This window comes from Empidonax traillii, unplaced genomic scaffold (genome assembly GCF_003031625.1).
Source record: "Empidonax traillii isolate 1590-97213 ecotype Southwest subspecies unplaced genomic scaffold, ASM303162v1 scaffold8:size5222938, whole genome shotgun sequence".
In the NCBI taxonomy this organism is placed as follows: Eukaryota; Metazoa; Chordata; class Aves; order Passeriformes; family Tyrannidae; genus Empidonax; species Empidonax traillii.
Window position 1 is genome coordinate 2,213,686 of NW_020955201.1, and position 25,274 is coordinate 2,238,959.

At 44.8% G+C, this 25,274-nt stretch overlaps 1 protein-coding gene across 2 annotated transcripts; it reads left to right on the top strand.

Moving 5' to 3' along the window:
• Positions 1-2,311: 2,311 nt before the first annotated feature.
• OTP (orthopedia homeobox) lies at positions 2,312-9,428 on the top strand. 2 transcript variants are annotated; one of them, XM_027882662.1, is made up of 3 exons: positions 2,312-2,457; positions 3,373-3,782; positions 7,615-9,428. In XM_027882662.1, exons 1-3 carry the CDS (start codon positions 2,421-2,423, stop codon positions 8,143-8,145), a joined length of 978 nt encoding a protein of 325 aa, XP_027738463.1. In that variant the 5' UTR covers positions 2,312-2,420; the 3' UTR covers positions 8,146-9,428. The 2 variants fall into 2 exon arrangements, with proteins under 2 accessions (XP_027738463.1, XP_027738473.1); XM_027882672.1 differs by lacking the exon at positions 2,312-2,457 and adding an exon at positions 2,884-2,963.
• Positions 9,429-25,274: the final 15,846 nt, after the last annotated feature.

A 25,274-nucleotide genomic window follows, 5' to 3' on the forward strand; every position in this document is an offset into this window, starting at 1 on the left:
TCCCATTGTTATTACTCTGATGTGTCTGCACATTAACTATTACACAGTTATTTATCGACCTGAAACATACAACAACACGGAATAGATGCACACGCAAGCCGTGCCACCCTGCCCGAGGTGCGCTCGGCATAAGCCGGCTGCAGGCACCTCCAGTGCCCGCACGTCTGTGCCAGTAAATACAGATAAATTGGACCTCAAGCGCGCCCGGCCGGCCCCTGACCGCTTCGGCCCGGGCTCCGCGCCGCACCCGCGCCGCCAGCCCGTCTCTCCGCCGGCGACTCCGCCGGCTCAGCTCCGCGGGTCCCGCCGCCAGGCAGCGGGCCGGGGAGCGCCGCTCAGCAATTTTCACCGCCAGGTCCTTCCCACCTGCCCTGGAGCTGGACACAGACAATAATTTTCAAAGGAATAAAGCACAGCAAATGTGCCATCTCAACAGTCCCCCATACAGCCGGGAACAAAACAACAACAACAGAAAAATCCCGAAACTCCCACCCCACCTCCATCTCTTTTTTTCTCTCTCTGTCTCCGGCTAAATTGTGGCCCGGCTCTGGGTCTCACTCCCTGCTCTTAGCGGCAGTTCCCGAGCACTCAGGTTGTTTGCAATAGCCCAACCTCTCGAAAGCTGAATTGAATCAGTGTAGCCTGAGCAGAGAGGAGGGAAAAAAAAAAAAAAAGGCAGCAAAACTGCCCTAGAGATCGGTCGGCCGGTTCCTTTGTCTCCTTGTTCAGTCGCTGCCGAAACCCCTGCACATCTGAGCTGCAAACAAAACCACTCTTACATCTGTTCGCATGCAGTATTTACAATGTTTTCTGTGAGTCAATTTGATGGCGGGAAAAAAAAAAAAAGCCATCCGCCGTATTATTTAACACAGACTTCACTAGGCTCCCTTTTTGGTGGAAGCTTTATTTGCACTAAATGAATAATCTTAATTGCATCACTTTTGAATTAAAAATCAATGTTAATCAAGTTGGAAGTAGTAAATATCAGTTTTCATTGTGCCGGGGTAGAGGGTGTTTTTCTTGTTTTGCAAATAAAAATACAAGTCAAATAACTTTAAAAGGGCATTATGTTCTGCTACAAATACAATTGAAACGGATTGTTTAGGAGCGGATCAGAAATGGTACAGAATTTTGCACTTAATTTCCTCAGTTATCATTTACAATAAGAACCTCTTGGCTTGACAGCCAAGTCTAAACAGTAGTAAATTAGTACAAATTTATACTGATTTTACTCTAATAATCGTAATAAAAGCTTATAGATTTGGCACTAATTACATAAATGCCTAATGATCTTGAAAATTACTCTGGTTAGAAATATATTACTAATCTAAACTTTGTTGTTGGCTGGCTTTGAAAAATCAGAACATTAGAAATGGTTCGCTTCCCTTCTGCAAAGCACTTTAAATTGTTCAAGTAGTTTAACATATTCAAGAGGAAAATAAAAAGCATTTAACTTTATTTACTGCTTTAAATTGAGTTTGTAGGCGAGCCAAACTTGGAAACTTTACCCGAAAAGTAGGGCTTACGGGTGTTTAAATCCCGGGCAGGAAGGCAGAGCTCCCCGGGCGGCCGAGACACACGGTGCTTGGCTCCCTTTCCCCTTGCTGCGCTCTGCTTCGGCGCCGAGCGGGGCCGGAGCGGGGTGTCGGGGAGCCCCGAGGGCCAAGGGAGCCCGTGCGGCGCGGGCCGCTGCGGGAACTCGCTCAAGTTTCTCTTTCCTCGACGCCCCGCAGCCGTCGGGGCTCGGGTAGGCGAGAGCCGTGCCGCGGTCTCCTCTGCAGCCCCCGCCCCCCGTTCCTCGGGGCCTCTGGCGAGCGGGGCCAGAGCTGCCCTACCCCTCGCCCACCATCTGCCCCGCTCACAGCCTCCGGTGGGCGCGGGACTTGCAAGACCCCCGGGAGCCCGGCCGGGTCGGGTGCGAGGGTGCGCTCAGAAGAGGTATTAAAAACAATAAAACCCAATAAATCAGGGACGACCCGGAGCGGGAGGAGTGTGGCTAATGTGCACTTGGAAGAGAAGGAGAGAGAGAGAAGGCGGGCGGCCCAGGCGAGCGGAGCAGGGTAAGGGAGCGCGGGCCGGGCCGGGCCGGGCCGGGCGGGTTGGGGCGGCGGGAGGCCGGGGCGGCGGCAGCGGGCGGGCGGCGGGCGGGCGGAGCGGGGCGCTCCGGGCGCTGACATTTGCAGGCTGCCCTCCTGATTGGTCCCCGCGCCGAGCTGCTCACGGGTTCATTGAAGTGTTAAGCACCTCCCCGTCTCTCTAAAGGACATTATAATGCAAGAGACCCCCTTTTTAACCACACACCGAATTTTCTTTCATTTAGACGATATATATATATATATCTCATATCTTATATCTATTTTAAATAACTTAAGGCCGCTAAAATTTGGGGGGGAACAGCCTTCGCCCTGGAGCGGTGCGCGATGCTGTCTCACGCCGACCTCCTGGACGCCCGTCTCGGTGAGTTTCCCCCGGCACCCCCCCGCCCCGCGGCGGCTGCACCGGCGACAGCGAGCGGGGAGGATGCCGTGGCAGGAAATTGACAATTTGTTCCTTATTTTACCTTAATGCGATCTAAATGGGCTAATTCCTTTAAAAGTAATTGTACTGTATTAAAGTTTAATTTGATTTAACATAAAAAGAAGAGGGAGTAAGACCTACGGAGTATGTAGATCTACGGGATCATTTAATTTTTTTTCTCCCCTGTTTTTGTATATATACCTACACATTATTACTATGATGATTATTATTATTATTTTAGGACAGATGAGCTTGATGATGTTTACGGAGTTCTGGATGGCCTCTTCCTGTTCGCTTTTCTCTCTCCTTCTTTTCCTTTTTTTAAAAAAGAGAAATATCTGTATCTATCTATTGATGGTTATTCCTGAGTTTGTTTAGAGGAAAGGAGGGAGAAGAGGGGAAAGATCAGCTAGACAGACCGAGGTCTCCGCGCATCTGTCGGGGAGGTAATGCTCCCCGCAGCAGGGCGGTTCGAGCCTTATTTCTTTCCGTCTCTTTCTCTTACCAGCTTCGCTGGAAAACCCAAGTTGAATCCGGTAAAACTTGCCCCCCCCTCTTCCCTCCCCTTCCCCTCATCTCACATGGGGAGGTCGGACAGGGAGCTGGTTATTTCAGCAGGAAAAGGAGCTGCTCGGTGTAAAGTTTTCCCTCCTCCGCCCGGATTGCGCCGGGCCGGGGTCTCTGTGCGTCTCGGAGCCGAGCAGGGTTGGGGATCTGGCGGGCAGCTGGGGGCCGGCGCGGCAGAGGCGGTGGCGATGGCTGGATGCCTTTCGCCAGCTCAGTGCGTTAAAAAGCGGCTTTGATGGATCCATGCCTGGCAGCAGGGGAGTGACTGCCGCTCCTTTGCTTCCGCAGGGATGAAAGATGCGGCTGAGCTGCTGGGACATCGCGAGGCGGTGAAGTGTCGGCTGGGTGTAGGGGGCTCAGATCCGGGGGGACACCCGGGAGACATGGCTCCCAACTCGGACACGGTGGAAGGGACCACCCTGCTGCCAGGGGAGGACATCACCACGGTGGGATCCAACCCCAGCTCCCTAGCCGTCAGCGCCAAAGACGCCGACAAGCAGCAAGGCCAGCAGGGCGGCCAGAACCCCAGCCAGGCCGGGCAGCAGCAGGGTCAGCAGAAGCAGAAGCGGCACCGCACCCGCTTCACGCCGGCGCAGCTCAACGAGCTGGAGAGGAGCTTCGCCAAGACTCACTACCCGGACATCTTCATGCGGGAAGAGCTGGCCCTGCGCATCGGCCTCACCGAGTCCCGGGTGCAGGTATGAAAAGCGGCCCCCATGCAGTGCCCGCCGGCCCTTCCCCAGTCTCACCGACGGCTGCACAGCCGGCCGGCGGCGAGTCCAGTCACGACAGGGCGGGGGGTGGGTGACCCAAAGCTCAGCCCGACGGCGAGGGAAGTAATCCAGCCCTGAAAGCAACAGTTTGGCCGGGGAGCCTTGAAACCAGGCAACCCTCGCCCCTCTTTCCGCAAAGCTGTCGCCTTGGGGTGTCCCCTTGTCCTCTACCTTCCCCACCTACAGCGCAGTGGTCCCGAGCGGGGCACGGGCTGAACTCCACGGCCCGACCACGGCAGGAATAAGTCCGCGGAGGCACAGCCTTAGAGGAGCGAATCTCAGCCCTCGTAATAGCCTGGCTCTAAGAGCCGAGCCGAACCGCCGGGTAATGACCGCTGTTCCACCAAGTGGAGTGTGGCGGCGGCCGCGAGGCCCGCGGACCAGGGAGCTGCCGGCGGGGCCGCTGTCCAGGGTGCTGCCGGCGGCACTAACGCGCCACGGCTGGGAAGAGGTTTCTGCCACAGACCCCGGCCGTGAGGGCCGGAGTGGAGGGCGCGGGAAGGCACATCGGCTCACGAAAAGGCACTTACGTAAAAGGCAGTTGTACTTGAACTCGGAGTTTCCCCTCAGTGGCTTTTAAAAAGCCTGAGGGCGGCGGGGGTAGCGAGTGTCTTCAGCATCTAGGGTGTACTTTGTTTTCTAAAGTATATATATCTACATAGGTGCAAAGACACACACAAATGTATATACATCTGCACACAGGAGCAGAGGAAACTATTTAAATGTAAACAAAAATAGAAGAAGGGGTAGAGGCATCAAAGCGCTACACTGTTCAGATGTGGCTTTTGTGTTTATAAGGTTATTTTAGTGACTTTCTAGCAGAGTCCATTCCCAAGAATGAAAGCCTGCACAGTAGAAGTACTTGTGGGATGTGCATCCCAGCTCAGTACAGCCGGGACTGCTGCCGCACCTTACCGCAGTTGCTGTTCAAAATCCCTGTCGGCAAGCATAGGCTCCTCAGCTAAATAAAGACACGTTAGGAGAAATCCCTACATGAACGTTTTAATTAACAAAAACAGATTCCATTCTTGAATGTGACAGAAAAAGCACGTCTGCTTCTAAAAAGTAAAACAATTTGACTCTGTCTTCACAGAACTATAATTAGTTTAAATTAAGAAAGAAATTAGATTCACAAATAAAATATAATTGGACAACTGACTCTGTGAAAAAAAGAAAACGAGGTCTATTAAACTTTATTGGGTTTCCCAAAGGTTAATGATACCAATTTCAATATTAGGAGTGTGGTAAATGAAGTAAAATATAAAATGGAAACAGTTATTTTCTAACAGCACATCAAAGCAATTCGTAGGAAGAAAGACAAAGTGTTTTAATGGCCTTGGCATAATCTTAAACCAACGCTAATAGCTCGAGACTGCTGATAAAAACAGTTTAATAGAGTGGCAATTTAAATATTTTTTACAATAATGTTCTGTAGTTTAAAAAGTAATCAGATCAACATAACCTTCTTAATTAACATTTCAAAATGATTAACATTATGTAATCTAAGGAAAAAAATTATTTAATGTATTTACTTCACAATCCAATGTATCACTGCTCCTTGACCAAATTTAAATTAAATAGTAATTGGTTTATGTTCTTAAAAGAGTACTTTACAGTTTTCTTTATAGTTAACAGATTGCCTACATATTCCTTCCAGTACGTGGGCTCCACACTGATTAAGGGATGCTCCAAATACTTAATTTATAGCTGCTGTATATATTTTTAAAGGGTTTTAGATGCCAGGATAAATCACCACTTTCTTCATTTTAGATCTGTATTTAATGTATATGATACATTTAAATAATTATTAAAGTGGCTGATGCTTAAACGGGACTCCAATTCCACATCTGACATTGCTCTGCTTTTCAGGCTGCTGTAATAAAACCATTCTTTTTATAGCATGCCATTATTAGAAACCAATTTCAGAATTATTTATAACCCAGAATGGCTTATTAAGCAGCAATGCGAGAATCATGCAAATTACGCGATCAAATGCAATATAATAAGCATAATCATTAGTCTCTAGCACGGATTAATTAACTTTCAATATTTTATTTACATAAAAACCAAATCAGTGAAATAACTTCTGCACAGTCAGGCTTGCCTTCCAATATTTTATATGAACAAAAATAATGTGCTGTAATTCCATTGACCGTGTCCCCCACAATGGTCCCGTCACCTGCCACATCTTAATAGGGGACAAGCTGAGAGTATTTTCTAGTTTTCTAATGGAATGAGAAATTGCATTTTCTTCCTCTCCCAGCACTATTAAAGTGTAATGAATTCAGCCCAGAGTTCACGGCTGGCTGATCGAAATGAACCTGAGATCTGAGCTTTAATACAGCTCTCCAGATTTCCTACCAAATCTTCACATTAATCATCCGCTGGATTCCAATGAGATCTTCATAAAGCTTCTGCTCAAAAAAAAAAAAAAAAAAAAAAAAAAAAAAAAAAAGAGAGAGAGAGAGGAAGAAAAACAAAAATTACATTCTCTCTCCTCTCTTTTGCTTTCTCTCTCTATCACCCATTTATAGCTGGGGAATTAAATGGGCTATATATTTTAAAATACATTTACAGTATGTCTATATTACTGTAACAGCAGAAATCATCAAGGTAGATTTTTAGATTCCAAACTCCATTAGATTCTCACTGTTGTATTAATAATTTTCAGGGGCTAGTTGCATTTTAAAAGGAGTCCAAAGTTGCAAAATGCTCATGGTTAATATATTTCTAGAGTTGTCATGTGTGCATTTTCAAAATCTCCCCCAGGTTTTCCCTGCATTTTAATCTGTCATGCACTAGTTTTCAACTGGAAACATTCACATTTTAAAAGCATATGCAGCATAGCTATGAGCTTAGGCGATCAGACCCGATGGAGATTCTTTGCACCACCAGCAAACCATGAAACATAAAAAGATTTTGTAGCCGCAATTTAACTATTAACCCTAAAACATAATTGAAAACGATTTTTCGATTATTCATATAATATTTAGCTCCCTCACGGCTGCTCATTCCCGCTAATGGGCATCTGCCTTTCTCAGTCTGGGTACGGAGCCTGAGATCGTGGAATGCGGCAGGTCGGGGTAGTGCGTTCCTTTGGATTTCAGGTTGGACGCGGTTTCTCCCGGCTCATGACTGTCTCGCTTGCTTTCGGCTGCGGTGAGACGAGACCCATCAAGTCAGCCCTGACACGGTGCTACCACGGGCATCCACTCACCTGAACCATCTCTGGTTTTGTTGTGTTTTTTCAAACCCAAATGCGGATAGTTTGGCGCGGGGGGTTCCTGCCCTGGGACTCTGGCGTCACCAGGCGAGAGAGCTGACCCCGATGGCGGCTCGGGAGCGCGTCCACGCCAGGGTCGGAGCCGTGGTGTTTTTTTTTTTTTTTTTTTTTTTTTTTTTTTTTTTTTTTTTTTTTTTTTTTTTTTTTTTTTTTTTTTTTTTTTTTTTTTTTTTTTTAATTTATTTATTTTTAATTTCTTTTTCGGGGAGAGGCCAGGCTCCTCTCCCGGAGCCTCCCGCCGGGGGAGGGAGACCGCAGACGGCTCAGTGCCTGGAGGGACACGTCGCTTGGTTTCGTTATAAAAAGTTGCACCAGTTTCTTTAACCCACGACGGGGACACGCCTGGGACTGCGGGTGTGAGGAGCGCCAGCGGCTGGAGGGGGCTCGTGGCTGGGGGGCCGGCAGGAGCCGGGGCGGGGATTCCGCGGGGGGTGGTGGTGGCTAACGGAGCGTGTCGCTGCCCGCCGTCCGCAGGTCTGGTTCCAGAACCGCCGGGCCAAGTGGAAGAAGCGCAAGAAGACCACGAACGTGTTCCGCGCCCCGGGCACGCTGCTGCCCACACCGGGGCTGCCGCAGTTCCCCTCGGCGGCCGCCGCCGCCGCCGCCGCCATGGGCGACAGCCTGTGCTCCTTCCACGCCAACGACACGCGCTGGGCCGCCGCCGCCATGCCCGGCGTGTCGCAGCTGCCGCTGCCGCCGGCGCTGGGACGGCAGCAAGCCATGGCGCAATCCCTGTCCCAGTGCAGCCTGGCGGCCGGGCCGCCGCCCAACTCCATGGGGCTCTCCAACAGCCTGGCGGGCTCCAACGGCGCCGGGCTGCAATCCCACCTCTACCAGCCCGCCTTCCCCGGAATGGTGCCCGCCTCCCTGCCCGGCCCTAGCAACGTGACGGGCTCGCCCCAGCTCTGCAGCTCCCCGGACAGCAGCGACGTGTGGCGGGGAACCAGCATCGCCTCCCTCCGCCGCAAAGCACTAGAGCACACAGTCTCCATGAGTTTCACTTAATGGCCGGCACCTCGCCCCGCGCCGCCCCCGCCGCCGCCTCGCCCCGCGCCCCCGCCTCGCCCCGCGCCCCCGCCTTCTCCCACCCGACTTAGCAGGGAGTCGACTCAGGATCTGAAATCAGACGCCAATGGACTGGTTTGTGGGCCGAGAAACATTCCCCGACCCTCCCAACACCTTCTCCGCCCCCGCGCATCCCCCGCGCACCCCCGTGCCCCGCGGTCCGCCCCGCCCGGCGGCAGGACCACTCGCGGCCGCCCCCAGCCCAGCCCTGTCTCCCTTCGTCGCCAAGACCCGACTCTCCCGCCAGGCGCCCGACTGGCTTTGGCTTTGCAAAGAAATGCATTTTTCGTTTTGTTTTCATAATTTTTATGGTTTATTTAGGTGCGGCGACCTGCTGCCGGCCTCCTCCGCTGCGAGGGCGCCGTCGGGGGGCGGTCGGGCGAGTTCGCGAAACGGCACGGAGACCCCCGAGAGAATCGAATCCATTTTGATTAAACACTGAGCGAGAGCGAATGAGATGGGGGGAAAAAGGAAAAAAAAAATCAAAAGCTTCTTTTTGTAAAACACAAAGGGGATAAAAGGGGGAAAAAATAAGCGCGCAAGAGCGCTTCCCTTTTTCGGATCTTTGATTTCGTGACAGTTGAGTTGCCGATCCTCCCTACCTTTATTTACGCATTTATTTACGTTCCTGCTGCTATTGTCCCTCCGCAGCGCCGGCGGAGGCGCCGCCGCGCCCCCTGGCCCGCCTGGCACGGCTCAGCCCGGCCCGGCTCGGCCCCGCGGCCCGCCCGCCTGCATGTGCCGGTCACCCCGCCGGAGGGCAGGGCCGCTGGAGGAATGAACAAACGATGTGAAATAGGATGTTTTGTGTAGATAAAGCATTCTTGTTACATACTGGTCGATTCGTGATATGTTTTAACTTATTGTCTGTGCTTATTTATTGAATTTTGGGTTACTTAATAAATGTTTGAGCTAATATAAAACATATTACTTGACTTTTCCGGACACGTTTATATCAAGTTAATGTGAATGGATAAATAAAATCATTTTCAGTATGTGATATGAAGAATTATAGATTTTGATGTGGCGTGTGAGATATGAGAGGTGTCTTCAACTGCAGGCAAAAAAAAAAAAAAAAAAAAAAAAGACAGGACTTCCTTCTGTGGTATTCACTGAGTCCTTTGTCACAAGTTTGGGGATAGTTTGCTTGCTTATCTTTGCATTGATGCCTTTCACTTGTCACAATTTTAATACTTCATGATTAATAAACTTTTGTTAATCTTTCTCTGTGGTTGGCCTTTAAACTGCGAGTAACAAGTTCTGTGGTGAAGAAGGGCAGGGGCGAGGGGTGTGGGGGAGTGGGACAGCAGGCAGTGGGGCAGGCAGGCAGCGGAAGGGTGCTTCATTTTTTCCACGTGTGAAATGGGGGCATGGTTGCTGGAGAAGCAAACCCCGCAGAAGAGAAAACTCCTGGTTTACTCACAGGCAAACTTTGACACAGTGGAAAAAAGAACTGCGGGACATCGGCAAGCATCGTAAAGCCAGGTTTGGGCTTCTTTTATATTTCTTCCCCCCTCGCCCTTGCCTTTTATGCAATGCACTGAGATCTCTTCTCCTTGTACATCAATTACACACCTCTTAATTACACACCTGAGAGTGCCTGGCTCCATAGGCATCCGCAGAAGGGTCCTTGCCTGCTCCAAAGTGCATATTACGTATGCATATTTAATTTAAAAAAGAAATAAAAGCAGAATAAATTATTGGTGATCTAGACCGTGAGTGAGTCCTCTGGGGGTCACCTCAGAAAGCAGCCCTGCACCCTTCTGCAGGAGCCAGCAGGTGCTGAAACAACCCAGGATGCTCAACCTGAGATAGTCCAGGCTAGGCAAGATAGGTCTCATAACACAGTCCACACCATGGCAGCACCTGGGATAAGAAGTCACCATGTCCTTCTCTCTCCTTGCAGCCCTCCCTGTATGCCCCAGCCCAGCCTTGAGTAGAGCAGCTGCCCCTCTGTTCCCAGGCTTAACTGAGTTTCAAGCTCGTAAGCAGTTTAGATCAGCCATGAAAGGTGTGGTCACACGGTGCCTATGGGGCAGGACTGGTCAGAGTTCCTCCAGCCTCCCTATCCCAGGGTTGACCCTGCACGGACCAATGGGAATGGCAGCCTAACTGGGACATCCCTTGGTCTTCCCAGTTCCACAGCAGCCTCTTACCCCCCATGCTGTGGCCTCCTGTTGCCAGGAGGGCAAACAGGTCTCCACTTTCATGCAGAAAAGTGCAAATCTCACTCTACTTCTTCCAAATGTATGGAAGGTTGTTTACAAGCATGCAATTTTTACAGCTGCTTTATGTTACTATAAGCAAGACAGGTTTATGATATAGGAATGTCATAAAGTGTGGTACGGAAGATCTTTAAAAAATATGTACTTTTTAATGGTGGAGAAAAACGCTTGCTCTGGCTGGGGGCAGGGGATTGAGACACAGCCTATAAGATCCAATTCTTGACACTGAACATTGCAGTGCTTTGGAAGGGGCCTTACAAATGTCCTTTGGCTTAATGCTCACTCCTAAAACGTCTGCCATTTCCTCCATATTCTAATGCAACTGTAGTCCTGCTTATGAGCAAAGCTTTTTGATCCTACCAACTTTGATAAAAATTTGATTTGTTTCCATAGCAATAGTTCTTTGTGTTCTGAGTCCTGGTGATTTTTGAAATTATATGTACCCTTAACACCTGCTGAAGCTTTACAACATAAAACATCAAACATGATGCTCTTATGTATTTAACGTGGGTGAAAGGAAGGAGACCACAGGTTTCACTCACATACATTACTGGTTGGGTGTGAATTATTTTATTATAAAATCTCACTCGTGCTGATGTTAAAAGATAAAAATTAAACAGCACAGAGCAGTTCTATCTAACAACATGAACAGCTTTGCTTCATTCACGTAAAGTGATCAAAATAAATGAGTGAATTCCATATAAATTGAGAGGGAACAGTTATGCTGAATAACAATTAGCCTATTACTGACTAAGTAGCTAACACCAGGCACTGGCGCTGTTACAAGCTGGGCTTATTTGCTTATGTTAAGGTGCATTTTCTCCTTAAGCAGTTCCACCCAGTGTGTAAGTAGACTGAGATTTATGTTCTTATATTTGGATTAATTTCCACACTGGCACATATTCATGTAACTATACTTCTCTCTAAACACAACATCACCCCTAATGTCTAAGGAATATACATAAAGATAATGTCACTGAACCTTTCACTTGCTCTCTTGATGAAATGTTTTGACACACTCTCTCTCTTCCCTTCCTCTGCTTAAATCCCCATGGAAGGCAGAATCTGCTCTTACCCACTGCTGGAGATTGCAATCACTGAGCAATTACTAATATGGGAAGAAAGTTTGTGCAAGGCAAGGGATCAGGTAACACTGCAGAATGGATTATATTATTGTACTAGCAGTAATGATCCCTGCTCTTAGAAATGAAAATGTGGTTTAATTTGTGTTGTGGTCTTTAAATTTTCATTTTTCAGAATAAAAATCTTTGCACATGAAAATGTATCTTGCAGTAATGGAGGTATGGCAGTTAACCTGTCAGTTGAAAGTATGTAACCTTCCTTTTCTCCTTTTCATGACAAAGGTAATCTCATCTGAGGGCATTTATGTGAAGAAATAACAGCATGGCGTGGTGAAACCACTGGCTCATTAATCCTGGCATCTACTTCCTGCAGGGTTTCTTGATTAGTTAGATTCATTCATCGGGTATTTCAGGGTTTTTGATTTCTCACCACTGGTTAGGTTCACTGAGTTCAGACTAAATTGAGCCAGAAGCAATGTTTATTAGTAATTTTGTAATACGGACTACTCTAATAATTCAGTACAAATATCTCATCTGAAATGTATCCATTTGCCCTAACGCCTAATGCAGGTTGCAGCTGTGTTGAGGGAGAACTGAGAGAACACCAGTGATTTGGCATGTATTTTCTAAATTATTAACACGAGAGCTGACATTAATTTCCAATGCTGGAATTGAGATCACTTTTATTTTAAAACAATCTTTGACACTGAGACGACCACCTCTTGCCTGCCATGAGAGCTGAGCTCAGGGTGGTTGGTCTGGGCCTTTCAGCACAGAGATGACAGGGAGAACAAAAGAATATTAGTTTTTCTGTCACATGCACTATAAATACAGGAAAAATTCAACTGCTGGAAAAGGGAAAGGAATCCTTAGAAATTAGTTACCTGTAATGTTACATATCTATCTCAACTGTTTGATTGCCATAATAGATTTACAGCTTAGGCAAAAGTAACAACGAAGCAAAAGCCCTGATCCTTCAGCCTTTAAAGGCCATGCTGACCTGGCATTGAGTTCAGTACATGCAGGTGTGAAGATTTGCAAGGCTGGGGGCCAAAACTGCCTTACCACTCAGCTTTCTCACACTCTGGAGACTCTGTTTTCTTCAAGAGATAAGAGGGCCATACATGAACAACATTCAAATGGCAAGCCACAGCTCATGCCATAACGGCTCATCCAGCCATGGATGAGGTAAGAGCCTGGGCATGAGAGCCAGTTTGACTTTATGGACACCTGTGATGTGTCCACAGTTTATTGGAGAGCTGACAGCCATAGCTTAACTCAGAGAAGCAGACGTAGGATGCACAAGCTTGTTGTAAACATCATGAACCAATCACCACCCATGCAGTGATGCAACTGGGATAGAAAAACAGAGGTAGTGGCGGAGGGAGAGAGTAGGGACATCAAAGTTTTAATTTTTCACCTCATCACAAGAAGAATAGCAGCAAGAGCCAAAGGGGGTGGTCTTGCCTGGGATGTGGGAGGGGATGTTCTTTGGTTAACTTTTATTTTAGTGTTTGAGGGGCTGCATTAATAGTCATGTAAGGCCCTCTGTAAGATTGACTTCTGCTCCTCAAATAAAAAATGGCAGGAGAGTGTCTCCTTTCTCATGCTCCTCACAGCCACGGCTCACGCACAGATCGTGTGTGTCTTCCACCTGGATGTTGTACAATGGTATGGGCGGGAGGTCGCCTCTCTTATTTGCCACTAAATTGTATCTGCTTCAGCTTCTCCTGTGACTGTCTTTGAGGTTCAAGAGTGCTGCTTCACCTTTATGTTGTATCATTCATCAATGCTAATGCTCAAATACATTTTTCAAAGCTAAAATTATGCTTTCAGAAGCTTTGAAACCTACCAGAGGAGAATCCCTCCCCAGGAGGAAGGAATCCAGAGGCTTTTGTGCAGAATTTGCCTTTGGAGATTATATAACCATTCTGCAGAGATCCTTACCCTCCTCCGAAGGTCAAGAGGGAAAATGCAGAATATGCTTAATATACACTGTCTGTGAGGGTGACGTTGTCTCCTGACCCCCATAGACAATTTGTGCCTTGGAGTATGAAGTTTGATTAGCCTTTTCTCACAGCACTGGAAGCATCATGGTAGTGATCCAAAAAGTACTTTGGGAAAAAACAAACTATAGACTTTCTTTCACTGACCTCCTGCTACAGTGAATTTCATAAGCTGACAATGCACCCTGTAAGGACACATTTCTTTTTTACTGGTTTCAATTTATTGCCCTTTAATGTAATTTAAGTGGCAGCTGTGATTCCCTGTGGCTCCTTTACAACCTTTTAAGTTGTGGGTGGTGTTTTTTTTTTTTTTTGTTTTGTTTTGTTTTGTTTTGTTTTGTTGTTGTTGTTGTTGTTGTTGCTAACTTTTTAAAGAGCATTTCAGAATGGCTTCGAGCAACCTCCCCTGGTTTTGGAGTCTAATAATTAAAAGGAAGCACCAGCCCCTGTTTCAAGGCATAAACATCATTTCATAATGAAATTCCTATGTATTGGAAGGCTGTGATTTTGAGCTTCCTGCCTTATATCAAAGTCAGGCAAAACTTAATTTGGCTGTGATACAAAGACTCCCCATGTCATTGAATCTGAAAGATTTGGTTGTGCCATAGTCACAGTTCATGTGAGTCATGAAACCCTGGGAGAGCAGAACTCTGGAAGAAGGTATAAAGTGGTCTGTTTGCCACAGCTACAGCCATTTTATGGTGCTCTTCAGTATCCCCTGGGCTCTAAAGACCAAGATGCACTCCACTCAGGAGTTCCTGGGAGGGAACAGACTCTTGTTTCAGCAGTCTCCCAGCATACAGGCTTGGGTGGCTTGGAAGATATCCACTGAATTCAGATTTATAAACAAACCAAGGGTAAAAAGGTATTTCAGTTGCTACACAGCTACAAAATGTCACTAGAAATTAACCAGCTTTGCTCTTTCAACTGGAGAACAAAATGAGAAGTCCACAGAAGGTCAGACATATAAAAAGGCATTGAAATGAAAAGAGAAGAATATTAAATTACTAAATAAAAAATTACACTTGCGGCAGTTTGTGGCTCTAATCTTTGTGTCTATTTTAAGCAGTAATTAACACCCACAATTGTATTCATTGTCAGCTTGTATTCTTCTCTTCAGGTCTTGGTAGCAAATAAATGACTCATGCTTTATTCTTGAAATTTTAATTACTGTAAGAAATATCTGAAGATAATTCCACTATATTTTATATTACTGTCACTTTGCCCTCTCTACTTTACCTCCTCTGCAATTTTAAGCTCATATTTGCCCAAGCTATGCCTGGACAGATCCCTATCAGTGTGGGGAATCCTACTGGGCTCTGAGGGACTCTGTCTAGTTAGAGACAGCTACAATGGAGATGCTTTCTAAAGGATGCAGGACCCTCCGTTATTACCTGATTGCCTTTCTTCATATGTCACACAAGAAGCTGCTGCCTCTGACCTACTTATCATGTGCTTTGTATCCTCACCTAAATCAGACCTTTCTCATTTTGGTTGGAGATGATTCGTGTTCTATTCTACAATAAACTGTTCCAATAGTCATTCATTCATTATCACCTCCTCTCTTAGCCTCTCCAGTAGGGTGTAAATTGAGAGATTTCATTCATGGATGCTACAGTCAGTCAATTATACCCAAAACACAAAGCCTGCCTGTTAGTTGTTGATGCCTTCCATACACATCCTTCTTTATGTTATTACTCTGACAGCAGCTGGTTACACCATTACCTACTATATCAAAGCATCCAGTGTTGCAGGTATTTTTTTAAAAAGCATCTTAATGTTTTGGTACCTAAGTCTTCCCTCAAAGTGTTCTTGTTACTTTCACTAGCTTCTTATCAAACTCCGCATTTTTATCAAATAATGTCCTCCCAACTTGTTCTATCTATCACCCATAGCAATACACAAACCTTTGCTTCCCATTAGCTGCCCTGTGTGGATTCTGACCACTTTTTACGTTGCAGTTGTCTAGTTGTTTCAGAGAGCCACAAATTCCCATCTCACCTTTAAACTCACCCTGGTCCTTATATTTTACCTCTAGGTTCAGAATGAGTTTATGAGTAAAGCAGTTTAGGACCCTCTATGTGAAAGATTATCTATCAGCCTATGCCTGCTTTCAGTGAGGCCTCAAGGATTCTGACACATCACACACTCTTCTGGCTACCTGTGTGAATCACGCCAGGTGAAAAAGGATTTGGAGTACCATTCCTGGTTATGCCTTTCATTCTCATCTCCATCAGTCTGTCATCAGGAATGCCACTTGACTGATGAACCTCGATGAAATTACTTCGATATATCTAGGTTACATCTAAGTCTTCTCACTTCCAAACTGGCAGAAAAAATTCAAGCTATCTGGCACTTGACTTAGCAGCAAATTGTTTAGTGGCAAAAGACTTCTTCCTTCTACTTACTCAGGGCAGTTTTAATTGGTCTTGCCTTGTATTAGAGTCTGCACAGGAGCAGAAAATCCCGAAGATGTCATGTTTGCCTCAATACATTCTCCCAGGGAAGTAGCTTGACTGGCAAAAGCGGTCAAAAGTCCCACTTGCACTATAGCTGAGCCATGATGGCTAGTGTAGTTGCAGGTTGGGCCAGGCCATTACTTCCACAGCTTTTGGGAGACTAACATTGTCTGGGAGTATTGTCATGGGATGCCTTTGTTTATTTCTTAGTCTGCGCTGCCACGCACAAGAAAGCAATGCATGAAATTTTCTCTCCCTTTGCATTCCTGTGGAGGAATATCCATAATGCAGCATGTAGTACAGACTTACAAGGTGCTGCATTTAAGCCCTGACAGCTGACATACTGCTTTTTGACTGTTCTGCTTTACAGCATTATCCTAGAGAACAAGTGGCTCTCACTTACCATGGCTTTATCCAGGATTACAACAGCACTCCTGCATTTGCCAGTGGTGAGTTTGCCTTTGTGCATATTCACAGTTCATTTGAGCGCCTGCATCAGTGTTGTCAGGGTTGATTTTTGAAGTAGAGGTTGCTGAAACTCTTCAAGCCTTATGCTGGAGTTGTTGGTGCCTGGGCTTTCTGAATATCAGATTGCCAAGTTGTTACATGGGTCACTGGACTCTGGAGGAATGTAGAAAATCCTCAGATATTGTTTAAAATTTACTCTTATGGGCTGAATTCAAACTGCAGTTTATAAATTGATTGGGGTCAACAAACACAAGAGATGGGCAACAGCTTTCACAGCAAGGTGAGGAGACTGCATTCCTCTCAATTGCCTAAGTGAGAGAACAGGCTGTAGCAGCTTTGCTGGTACCATTTAGCATGTTCATCATGGTACCATCATAGCATGTTCAAATGTCCTAAATTTCACCAGTGTCCCTGCACTCACTCAGCACGTGTTTCTGAGGACTCTCAAGAGTGACAAGAATAAGCCTAAGGGAAATATGAAATACCAAGTTTATGTTGAATTTAGGTTGTCTATAGACAGATTGATGTGACTCAAACACTGATGCAGGATTTTGTCTTGCCTAGTGGGCTCCAGTATCAGGGCTTGGAGTCCAAAATGTAATCCTTGACACAGTTCAGTGGCCTGGAGTTGTTTTTGGTGAGTAATAATATCAATTCCAGAATCTTACTACGGTTTATTTACTGGTCATATTAGCATGTGAGCTGATTCACATTGCCACAGGAAAACCTTGCTTGCATATGAATGTTATTATGCTATCTACTGCTTCTGATTTTTTTTTCTCACAGATTTTTTTTTCTATTTTCTCACTCCTAATCTATTTTTTTTTAGGCCAACAACCCTGCTTCAATGCCAGCATCTGCCTTTCTAATAATGTAACTATTTACTGCATCATTGTGCACTACTCTCATTTCATGTTGCCACACTCTCCACAACAATATTTGAAAATTGTCAAAACCCTCAGTGAGAAATTTCTACCAGAGGGAAAATGAGAAACACAAATGGTGCAGCCTGGTTATCATGAACAGGCATGGAGACTGTCGTCATGCTGTGCCTCTCCAGTGTGACCTCCTTCTGGACTCAGTCTGAAACTCAGAGTGGCTGTGCTAGAGAAGTAGATGCTTGTTTGATTTTGTCAAGTGTGTTTTCACTACAAATGCTCTGAGTCCCTCTGGGCAGTTCTGCACTGTGTTTCCATCAAAATTCCTTGTGTCCTTCAGTCAACAGAGTTCCCTACTTTCTCTAGCAACAAATGTCTGTGCAGCAATCAGTGAATTATTATTAAAAGAGGAATTGCTTCTATTGAGTTATATCTCTGGGACTGAGTAAGCCTAACTTAGGCTAAGTGGCATTAACTGAAGCAAATATGCTGGATAAAGGAGAAGTAAAAACAACTGAGTGAGTACACTGAATGGGTTGCTTGTTATCATCAATCATCAAACATTTTCCTGAGTTCAGTCCCCAAGCAACTCTACCAATGTCTGCTCACAGTCCTTGTCATTGTGGTCCTCAGGAACAAAGAGATGCCCTCTCACGGTGTGGCTTCTGCAGACTGTGGCCATCCAGGACACACTACAGTCATCATGCTCAGGGTAGGGAAAAGAAGGAGGAATGGTACATTTAGGCAATCAAGTATTTGGGACAGGGCAGACTCAAGAGTTTGTACTAGTACGTTGTGCTCTATTTTCATACTGGTTTTGGACTGCCATCCCACATGCCCCAGAACTTCATCAAAGTTACTCTGAACCAGGTGGTGACTGCTGAGCTGCTCAGCTCCCCCGGCACAGAGGAGCATGCCTGGCACCTACACAACTTCCTGCCTACCCTGGTGGCAGCATATATTCCAATCTACATGATCTGACTACAGATGCAATGGATGCACTGGGTGTTAGCCCAGTTCATTCACACTGCAGAGGTCATGAACACTCTTCTTCAGGTGTTACATCAGAGTCCTTAACTGTATAGGTTGGGATTAACAAGCTCCTGCAGAAGGTGCTTCCACAGAAGGATGCAACTCAACCACTGCCAGGCTGGCTGACACTTGCTAGTGTCTGCTTCCATGGTTAATTTGTCTGTAGAAATGTGCAACCTGCTTTTTTTTTCCTTAAGTAGTGTGCTAGTAGTACATAGACCATCTCTTCTGTAACTGGTGGAATAAGGAGTCTCCAAATCAAGAGATCCAGAGGTCTGCTTTGTGAGCAAACAGTTTAAGACTGACCCAGACAGAATGTTCCTCAGCTGTCCCACAAGCTTCTGAGTAGAACAAGGTCATCTATTTCTGGAACCAGCATGAAAAGGAACGAGTGATATTTGCAATTTAAAAAAAAAAAAAAAGCATTTGTAGTGATACACATTTAAAGTCTCTCTTCTCAACAAAGAAGCCAAATACAAAACAGTATTTGTAGGCTTATAAGGTGCAGAACTGCAGGATATCTGCCTGTCTTGGTCAATATAATAAACGTGATACTGTATCAAACTCTAATAAAAAATAATTTTCTATTTATTTGTAAAAGTGGTTTGAAAATTCACCTGTGAAGTTACATATTATCCGATATATGACATGGTTGTATAGGGGACTTTTACTAATAGTGGTAAGAAAAATGTATACTACTAAAATAGCACTCACACACAAATCCAAATAGAAACATACACTGACTTCCTCATAATTGTCAGTCAAATCAGTTACTGTAATGTCTTCAGAATAAAGCTCGTTTTATTTTCCAAGTTTTATTTAGCTAATCTAATGAGGCTATGAAATATCCCCAAGTATTAAGGATGTGAAGTCAAAAAGCTTTTTTTCAGCTCAGCTGTGCTGAATGGCAATTGCACTTTCTGAACAATCATACAACTTCTTTAATCAAATGAGGTAATATGAAATTGGCTACATTTTCCTCAATACTTTCAACTTCAGTGAAAAATACAATAATTAAACTCTCGGTACAATGACTTTCAAACCTCACAGCCCCCTCTCTTTTTCTCTTTCTGGATAATAAATCCTTATGAAAGCTGCCACCACGACTGAGACAGGTTGTGAAATTGTTTAATAATGTTGACTCAAGCAGTGACATCACTTGGAGACTTTTGGTTTTCTTGCAACATCTTTAAAGACAACTGCAAGCTGCTTGGATGTGACAGCATATACAGGCCCCAGCAGCAGGATGGAAGGAAACTGCAGCATTGTCCTCTTTGTCTGTCCCTGGTGGCCTGTCTTACAAACCCTTCTTTGAAACACTTCTTTTGGGACAGGGACAGACAAGTTAATGCCTCATATTTTGGAGGCCAGGAAGGGTGGCCAAGAAAATTTAGTCAGACCAAGCAAAACATTTTCATGTGCCTGGAGAATAAAAACACCCAGTTGGAAAGCAAGTGCCTCAGAGCCAATTGCTTTCCCCATTCTGAGAAGATACTGTCACATCAGGTTCCAGCTACTTTCTGAACCCATGTGGAGTTAGCAGTCAGATTCCAGGAACATTTGTTTTATGAAACCGATCACCAGGAAGATGCAAAACAACTTTAAGAATAGATAAAGAACAAGTCTGTGAGATTCCTTCCCACTGTCATGCTTTTTCATCTGTACATAATGTTCACTTAACTCTGGTGAAAATTATCAGGGTATACAATTGGCTGTATATTATGAGAAAGATGACTTTTGTTGTTCTTTGTGTGGGACGTGTTGTCAGTTGGAGGACCCTGGCTTCAGTGTGAGAACCAAACAGTGTTTCAAAGGGCAGTTCAGTTCCCACAAAGTACTGTAAAATAATAACAAACTTCCCAAATATAATGTGGTTTTAAAAGTGTGTATCTAATAAATCTGAACATAATCTGTTTGAACGGATGTGAAATGTCTGTCTCTCAAAAGCCAGGCTGTAATTCTAAAGATGCCATGGAAAAAAGAAAAAAAATTACTAGCTCTAGTAACAGATGTGAAATTACATTAGATAAATATAATCATTAGTTTCAGTCTCACCCTGGTTAATTTGTTTGTGGAAATGTGCAACCCATTATTCATTAGGTAATTTTTCACACATTGATTAGAAAGCCATGTCGAATTGTGACCCAGCACATTGGGGTTTGCCTATCTCACAATGAATTGTATCACTTACAATAGTGGAAATGGGGGACAAAATGTTTATCTCAGGCTGATTTTGTGCCAATAAGTAAAGTAAATCAATAGCCAGTGAAGTGTGAACGACATTTCTCTGCTGTATAATATGGTTTTGGGGGCAATTTGACATGCTACAAGGGGAAACAAGGGTCTTGAACAGAAAGGTAATAAAAGCAAATCATGCTGGTAACTGTTACTGAAGTCCTGTGTTTTTCTCTACACGGGCAGCTTTATGATGAGAAAAATAATGTACATAACAGTCTAAAAACACTGAGACACTCCCCAGTTTTGTAAACATTGGGAATCAAATCCAGATATGGTTGAGGGAGGCTCAGGTCTCTGAGACAGATGCTGACTCTGTATTTAGCTGGGCCCCTTGGCTGTACTGGCAGTTCTGTCACTTCCCTAATAGGGTTCACCTCCACTGGCTTCTTCCTTTTGGTAGTTTCCTTTCTAGGTGTTAAATTCTGAGGCTATAAATGGCTTTTCATCAAATCACAGATGCAGTATTCTCACATCCCCATGAGACCACTGCACCATAGATGCAACTTATTTAACTGGCGTTTGCTACTGGTGTAAATCGGTGGAACTTCATCAGCTTCATTGTTTACACCCATTTGCACCAGCAAAGCGGCTGACCCTTCATTACTGTTATTCAACTTTGACATTTTGCCTTTGCGAATTGCAGATAAGTTAAAAAAGTGAAGAAGAATGACACATTTGTGGTTGGTGCTATCAGGTCTGTCTTTTACATCCCTGAACAGTTTTTTCCTTTCCAAAAGACAGTTCGGGCAACTTAGGTACATGATCAGTGATTTTGCACAATCTTCCATTGTGGTGTACCTTGTTTCATCCACACTGTTTCTTGAGTCAGCCAAAAGTTAATAGGAATAAGCCAATTTTTTTTGTGTTTGCATTTCTGTTGCATCACCTGCAATGCCTTGCACAGACGTTTGCAGCAGTCCAAGCTAAAATACAATAATGAACTCAGGAAAAGCATTGTAACATATCCAGCCAGTCCCAGCCAGGAACCCTTCCCACCCCTGTGCCCATACCTCTTGGTAGCTCTCAGCTTCCTTCTGTGGAGACTCAAGCACTCATAACTGTCCTGCAAGTGAGGACAGTGCAAAGGCTGGAGGGATACATCACCTATCTCCCAGTTCCAAAGGCTGGTTAGTAGAGCTCAGACTCTACCAGTCATTAAACTGAATTTTGGCCAGTGTAAGCAGCTAGGAAGAAGTTGTTTCCAGGTACACCAAAAAGGATTTTCTGTTTTCTAATTCCTCCCTTCTCCATCACCTTAGCTTTGGGGGTGGAAAGCCCAGAGCCTGGGCCAAGCTGGCAGAAAAACTGCTGCAGCAATAAGGTCTGTTTGCCCAGGTGCTAAGTAGTTTTAGAGAAGGCAAGATGTTTTTAAACAGTAGGTTGCAGGAGGGAGACAGGTTACTCTAGAGGAACACTTGGAGTTGAGAAGCAGCCAATCCTATTTCCTTGAGGGTGTTGGAAGTTATCTACAAATGGTGTGGCCCTTCCGAGGATGGTTGCCCAACCATCTGCCTGCCACAAAGAGGGCAACACAAAGGACTTTGTGTCTACCCAGAAATCCTTCAATCAAATCCCGCACTATGTTTGCTGAAATTAGAAAGGCCTGGCTTCTGATGTGTTTTGAAATAAAAATAAATAATTGAAGTAATTACAGAAATCTATGCATCTTAAATTCAAAATGGGTTGCATTTGGGATTGTCACAGAAATAAAATTAAATTGTCTGAAACAATTGCTACCTGAAAGTTTGAAAAATAATAGAACAGCACCTCTATTAAACTCATAGGAATATCTTCTAATACCAAAGGGGCAAGAGCAATATATATTTGTCATTTTGTAAGGTGCTTCTGCCCAGCCTTTTAAGCCTCAGAGGTTTTCTTTAATATACAGATTAAAATAACTTGCATTTTTCCACATAATGCAAACTGCATTAAGGCAATTAACATTTAATTAACAGCAGGTTTTCCTCAGCAGGTCAGATTGCTAAGGGCTCACTGTTGTTGCCATAGAAAGTGGAAGGCTGGGCTGTTTGATTTCCAGAAAATGAGTAGCTGTGTTTGAGCTCTGACAGTATGAAATCATCCTGGGTAGTCTATAACGCTCCGAAGGACAAGGAAAGGAGGAGGTGATAGCGAAGGAGGTGCTGGTGGTGGCTGCTGGTGTCACAGAGACCATCTCAGGCTGTTGGAGAATGTCATCTGCTTTAGAAATCAGTGTGCTGTTGTTAGGGTATTTTTTTAATTGAGCTGACTGTAGAGCTTTAAAACTCTTGTAAGCACTCAGCAAGCTAATGTAACTGTTTTCCTCTGATATGCTTTTTAATTGTGTGAGCAGAGCGGTGCAATTATTTCTCACACTTAGGCTCTTCATCTTTGTTTTTTGTTGTTTCTCTCCTCTTCTTTCCAGATTCCTCACTCTTTCCCTTGGTAGCAATTTGGGGCTTATTATGAATATTATCCAGGAATACATAGATGTACATATCTCATTAAGAAGTCACATTGTTGCTCTGAATTGAAAACTGTTGTCAAGATGATGCAAGTAATACTTGTAAGGGGATCTTTAAAGGGGATAGAAATGCTGAAATGAAGATAAGAAGCTAGACATAGTGAGTCTGTAATGACACAGACTAATGTCTCCTGGGGAAAATGGAAAGAAAAAAAATCTAAACCAAACAATCTCAGAAAGAATTTGGAAGAGTGTGGGGGCTCCCTAAAGGTAGTTAAGTTTGTCTTTTCTCCTCAGCAAATGTAAGGCAAGGCTCTAAATAATAATGTCAGTGAAACGCAAAAACATCAAAAACTAATTGTCATTTTCATAAGTAAAACTGCAGGATTCATGATTGGGAAGGAGATTATCCTGGTCCAATCCTAGGCTTTAGTAACTGCAGGCAGAGCTGTTCCTATAGTCCAAGGCAGTCTGAGAGAGAAAGACTCAGATTTAAATACATCCATAAATGGTTTCGGTCATGGTTTTATTCTTCACTCCTTTCTAGAGGAGAGTAATAGAGCAGATTTCCTTCTTTTGGTAACAGATTTAAACCATCAAAAATGATCCATCTGTCCTGGTGAATTAATTAAGCCCCATACCTGCATATGTTTGACAGAGAGACTGAAGAAGAAGACTGTAGTGCAGTGACAGATCTCTGGGAAAATGTGACCTCAGGAATAATATATACAAATGTATATGCCATAAGTATGATGCATATGGTATATGTATACTCCCAGCAAAGGGTGTGAATCTGGATGACCATTTAAAAATTTGGTAACTGCTGTGTTGATTCTGTTCCTCAGATTATGGACAAAAAGATGCAAAATGCATGAAGAAACTGGTCTGCTGATGGCACAGGCATGAGCAGCAGCTCGGCCTTCTGTCCCAGCATGGCATGGCTCTTCAATGGTGTTAGCTAACATGACTGGAATAGTGGCTCAGGAAGCCCAAGGTACACCCAGATGAGAAACCCGTAGATGGGAAGAAGGTAGTGCTCTCTGCCTTCCCACATTGATTTATAGGAGATGTAATAAGGAACTAAACCCAGAATATGTGGATCCTTTTGGATTGCTCCTCCTTGGGAGACTCCAGGGAGCAATGCAGTGTGGGCTCCAGAGGTACAGCTGGTACAGAGTCAGGGCTGGGACACCATTGCATTCTCAGAAGCTCTTCCGCTCCTCTCTCTCCACCTGGAAGGTTCCTTTTGGTGGAAAATACTTCAGAAAAGAAAAAGAGGGCCAAAGCAATTTAACACTATCTTTGTGTTGAGAAAAAGCATGGGTCTGCATAGCTTGGACTTAGGGCAGTGAAAAGTTGTGATTTTCTCTGAGCACCAGCATGATTGCCTGCAAGGACAGCTCTCAAACCATGCAAGGAGTACGAGATGGAGAGACAGTGGGTTTATTTAGGTACATGCAGAGAGGGGGAGACAGCAGGTTTGCTTAGGTTTGTTACTGGGGTTAACAGAAAGAAAGTGCAAAATCAGTGCAGAGTCAGCAAAGGCAGGTATTTCTGGAGCCATGGCTCCCCAGTATTCAGTTAGACTACGGACTAGTGCAAGGAAAAGAGCTTTGAAAATCCTACCTCTATGGAAACATCCTGTCCAAGGGGGAGTAGGATGGTGATTTCCTGATAGTTAGCTTGCCTAGTGCCTGCCCTCCTCTGAGGTCAGAGCAGCATGGTGTCCAGGGCACAGGAGTCTAGGATACCTCCAAAAGATGTGCTCTTCCTGGGGGGTGAGCCACTGCATAGAGGGCAAACTGCTCTTGGACAGGTTGCGTTGTTGCTGAGCTTGCTGTGTAGGGCCCAGATGTTGTAAATTGGTTGCCATGCCTTGTCTCCCACCTTCCCATTTTTCTTTTGTTTCACTGTTATTATAAAAAATTGGTAGATGGCTAATATTACAAGTCCAGGGCAAAACTACTCATACGTTCAGTGTAGGGACATTTAAATATTTAAAGCAGATGGTTCCCAATGACCTTACATGTCTCCTTTATAAATGTATGTACTGTCTTATAGAACCATCTGCATCCCAATATGCAGCTCATATGTTTCCAAGTGTTTCCTTGCTAACCAGCGAAAAACTTCATCTTCCATCTGACGTGAGATAAAGGTTCAAGCTCAGTTACGGTTGTGCAAATCAGCACTCCAGCTGGGAGCAGCATTTACACCAGGGCAGTGAGGTGTTGGTGTCTT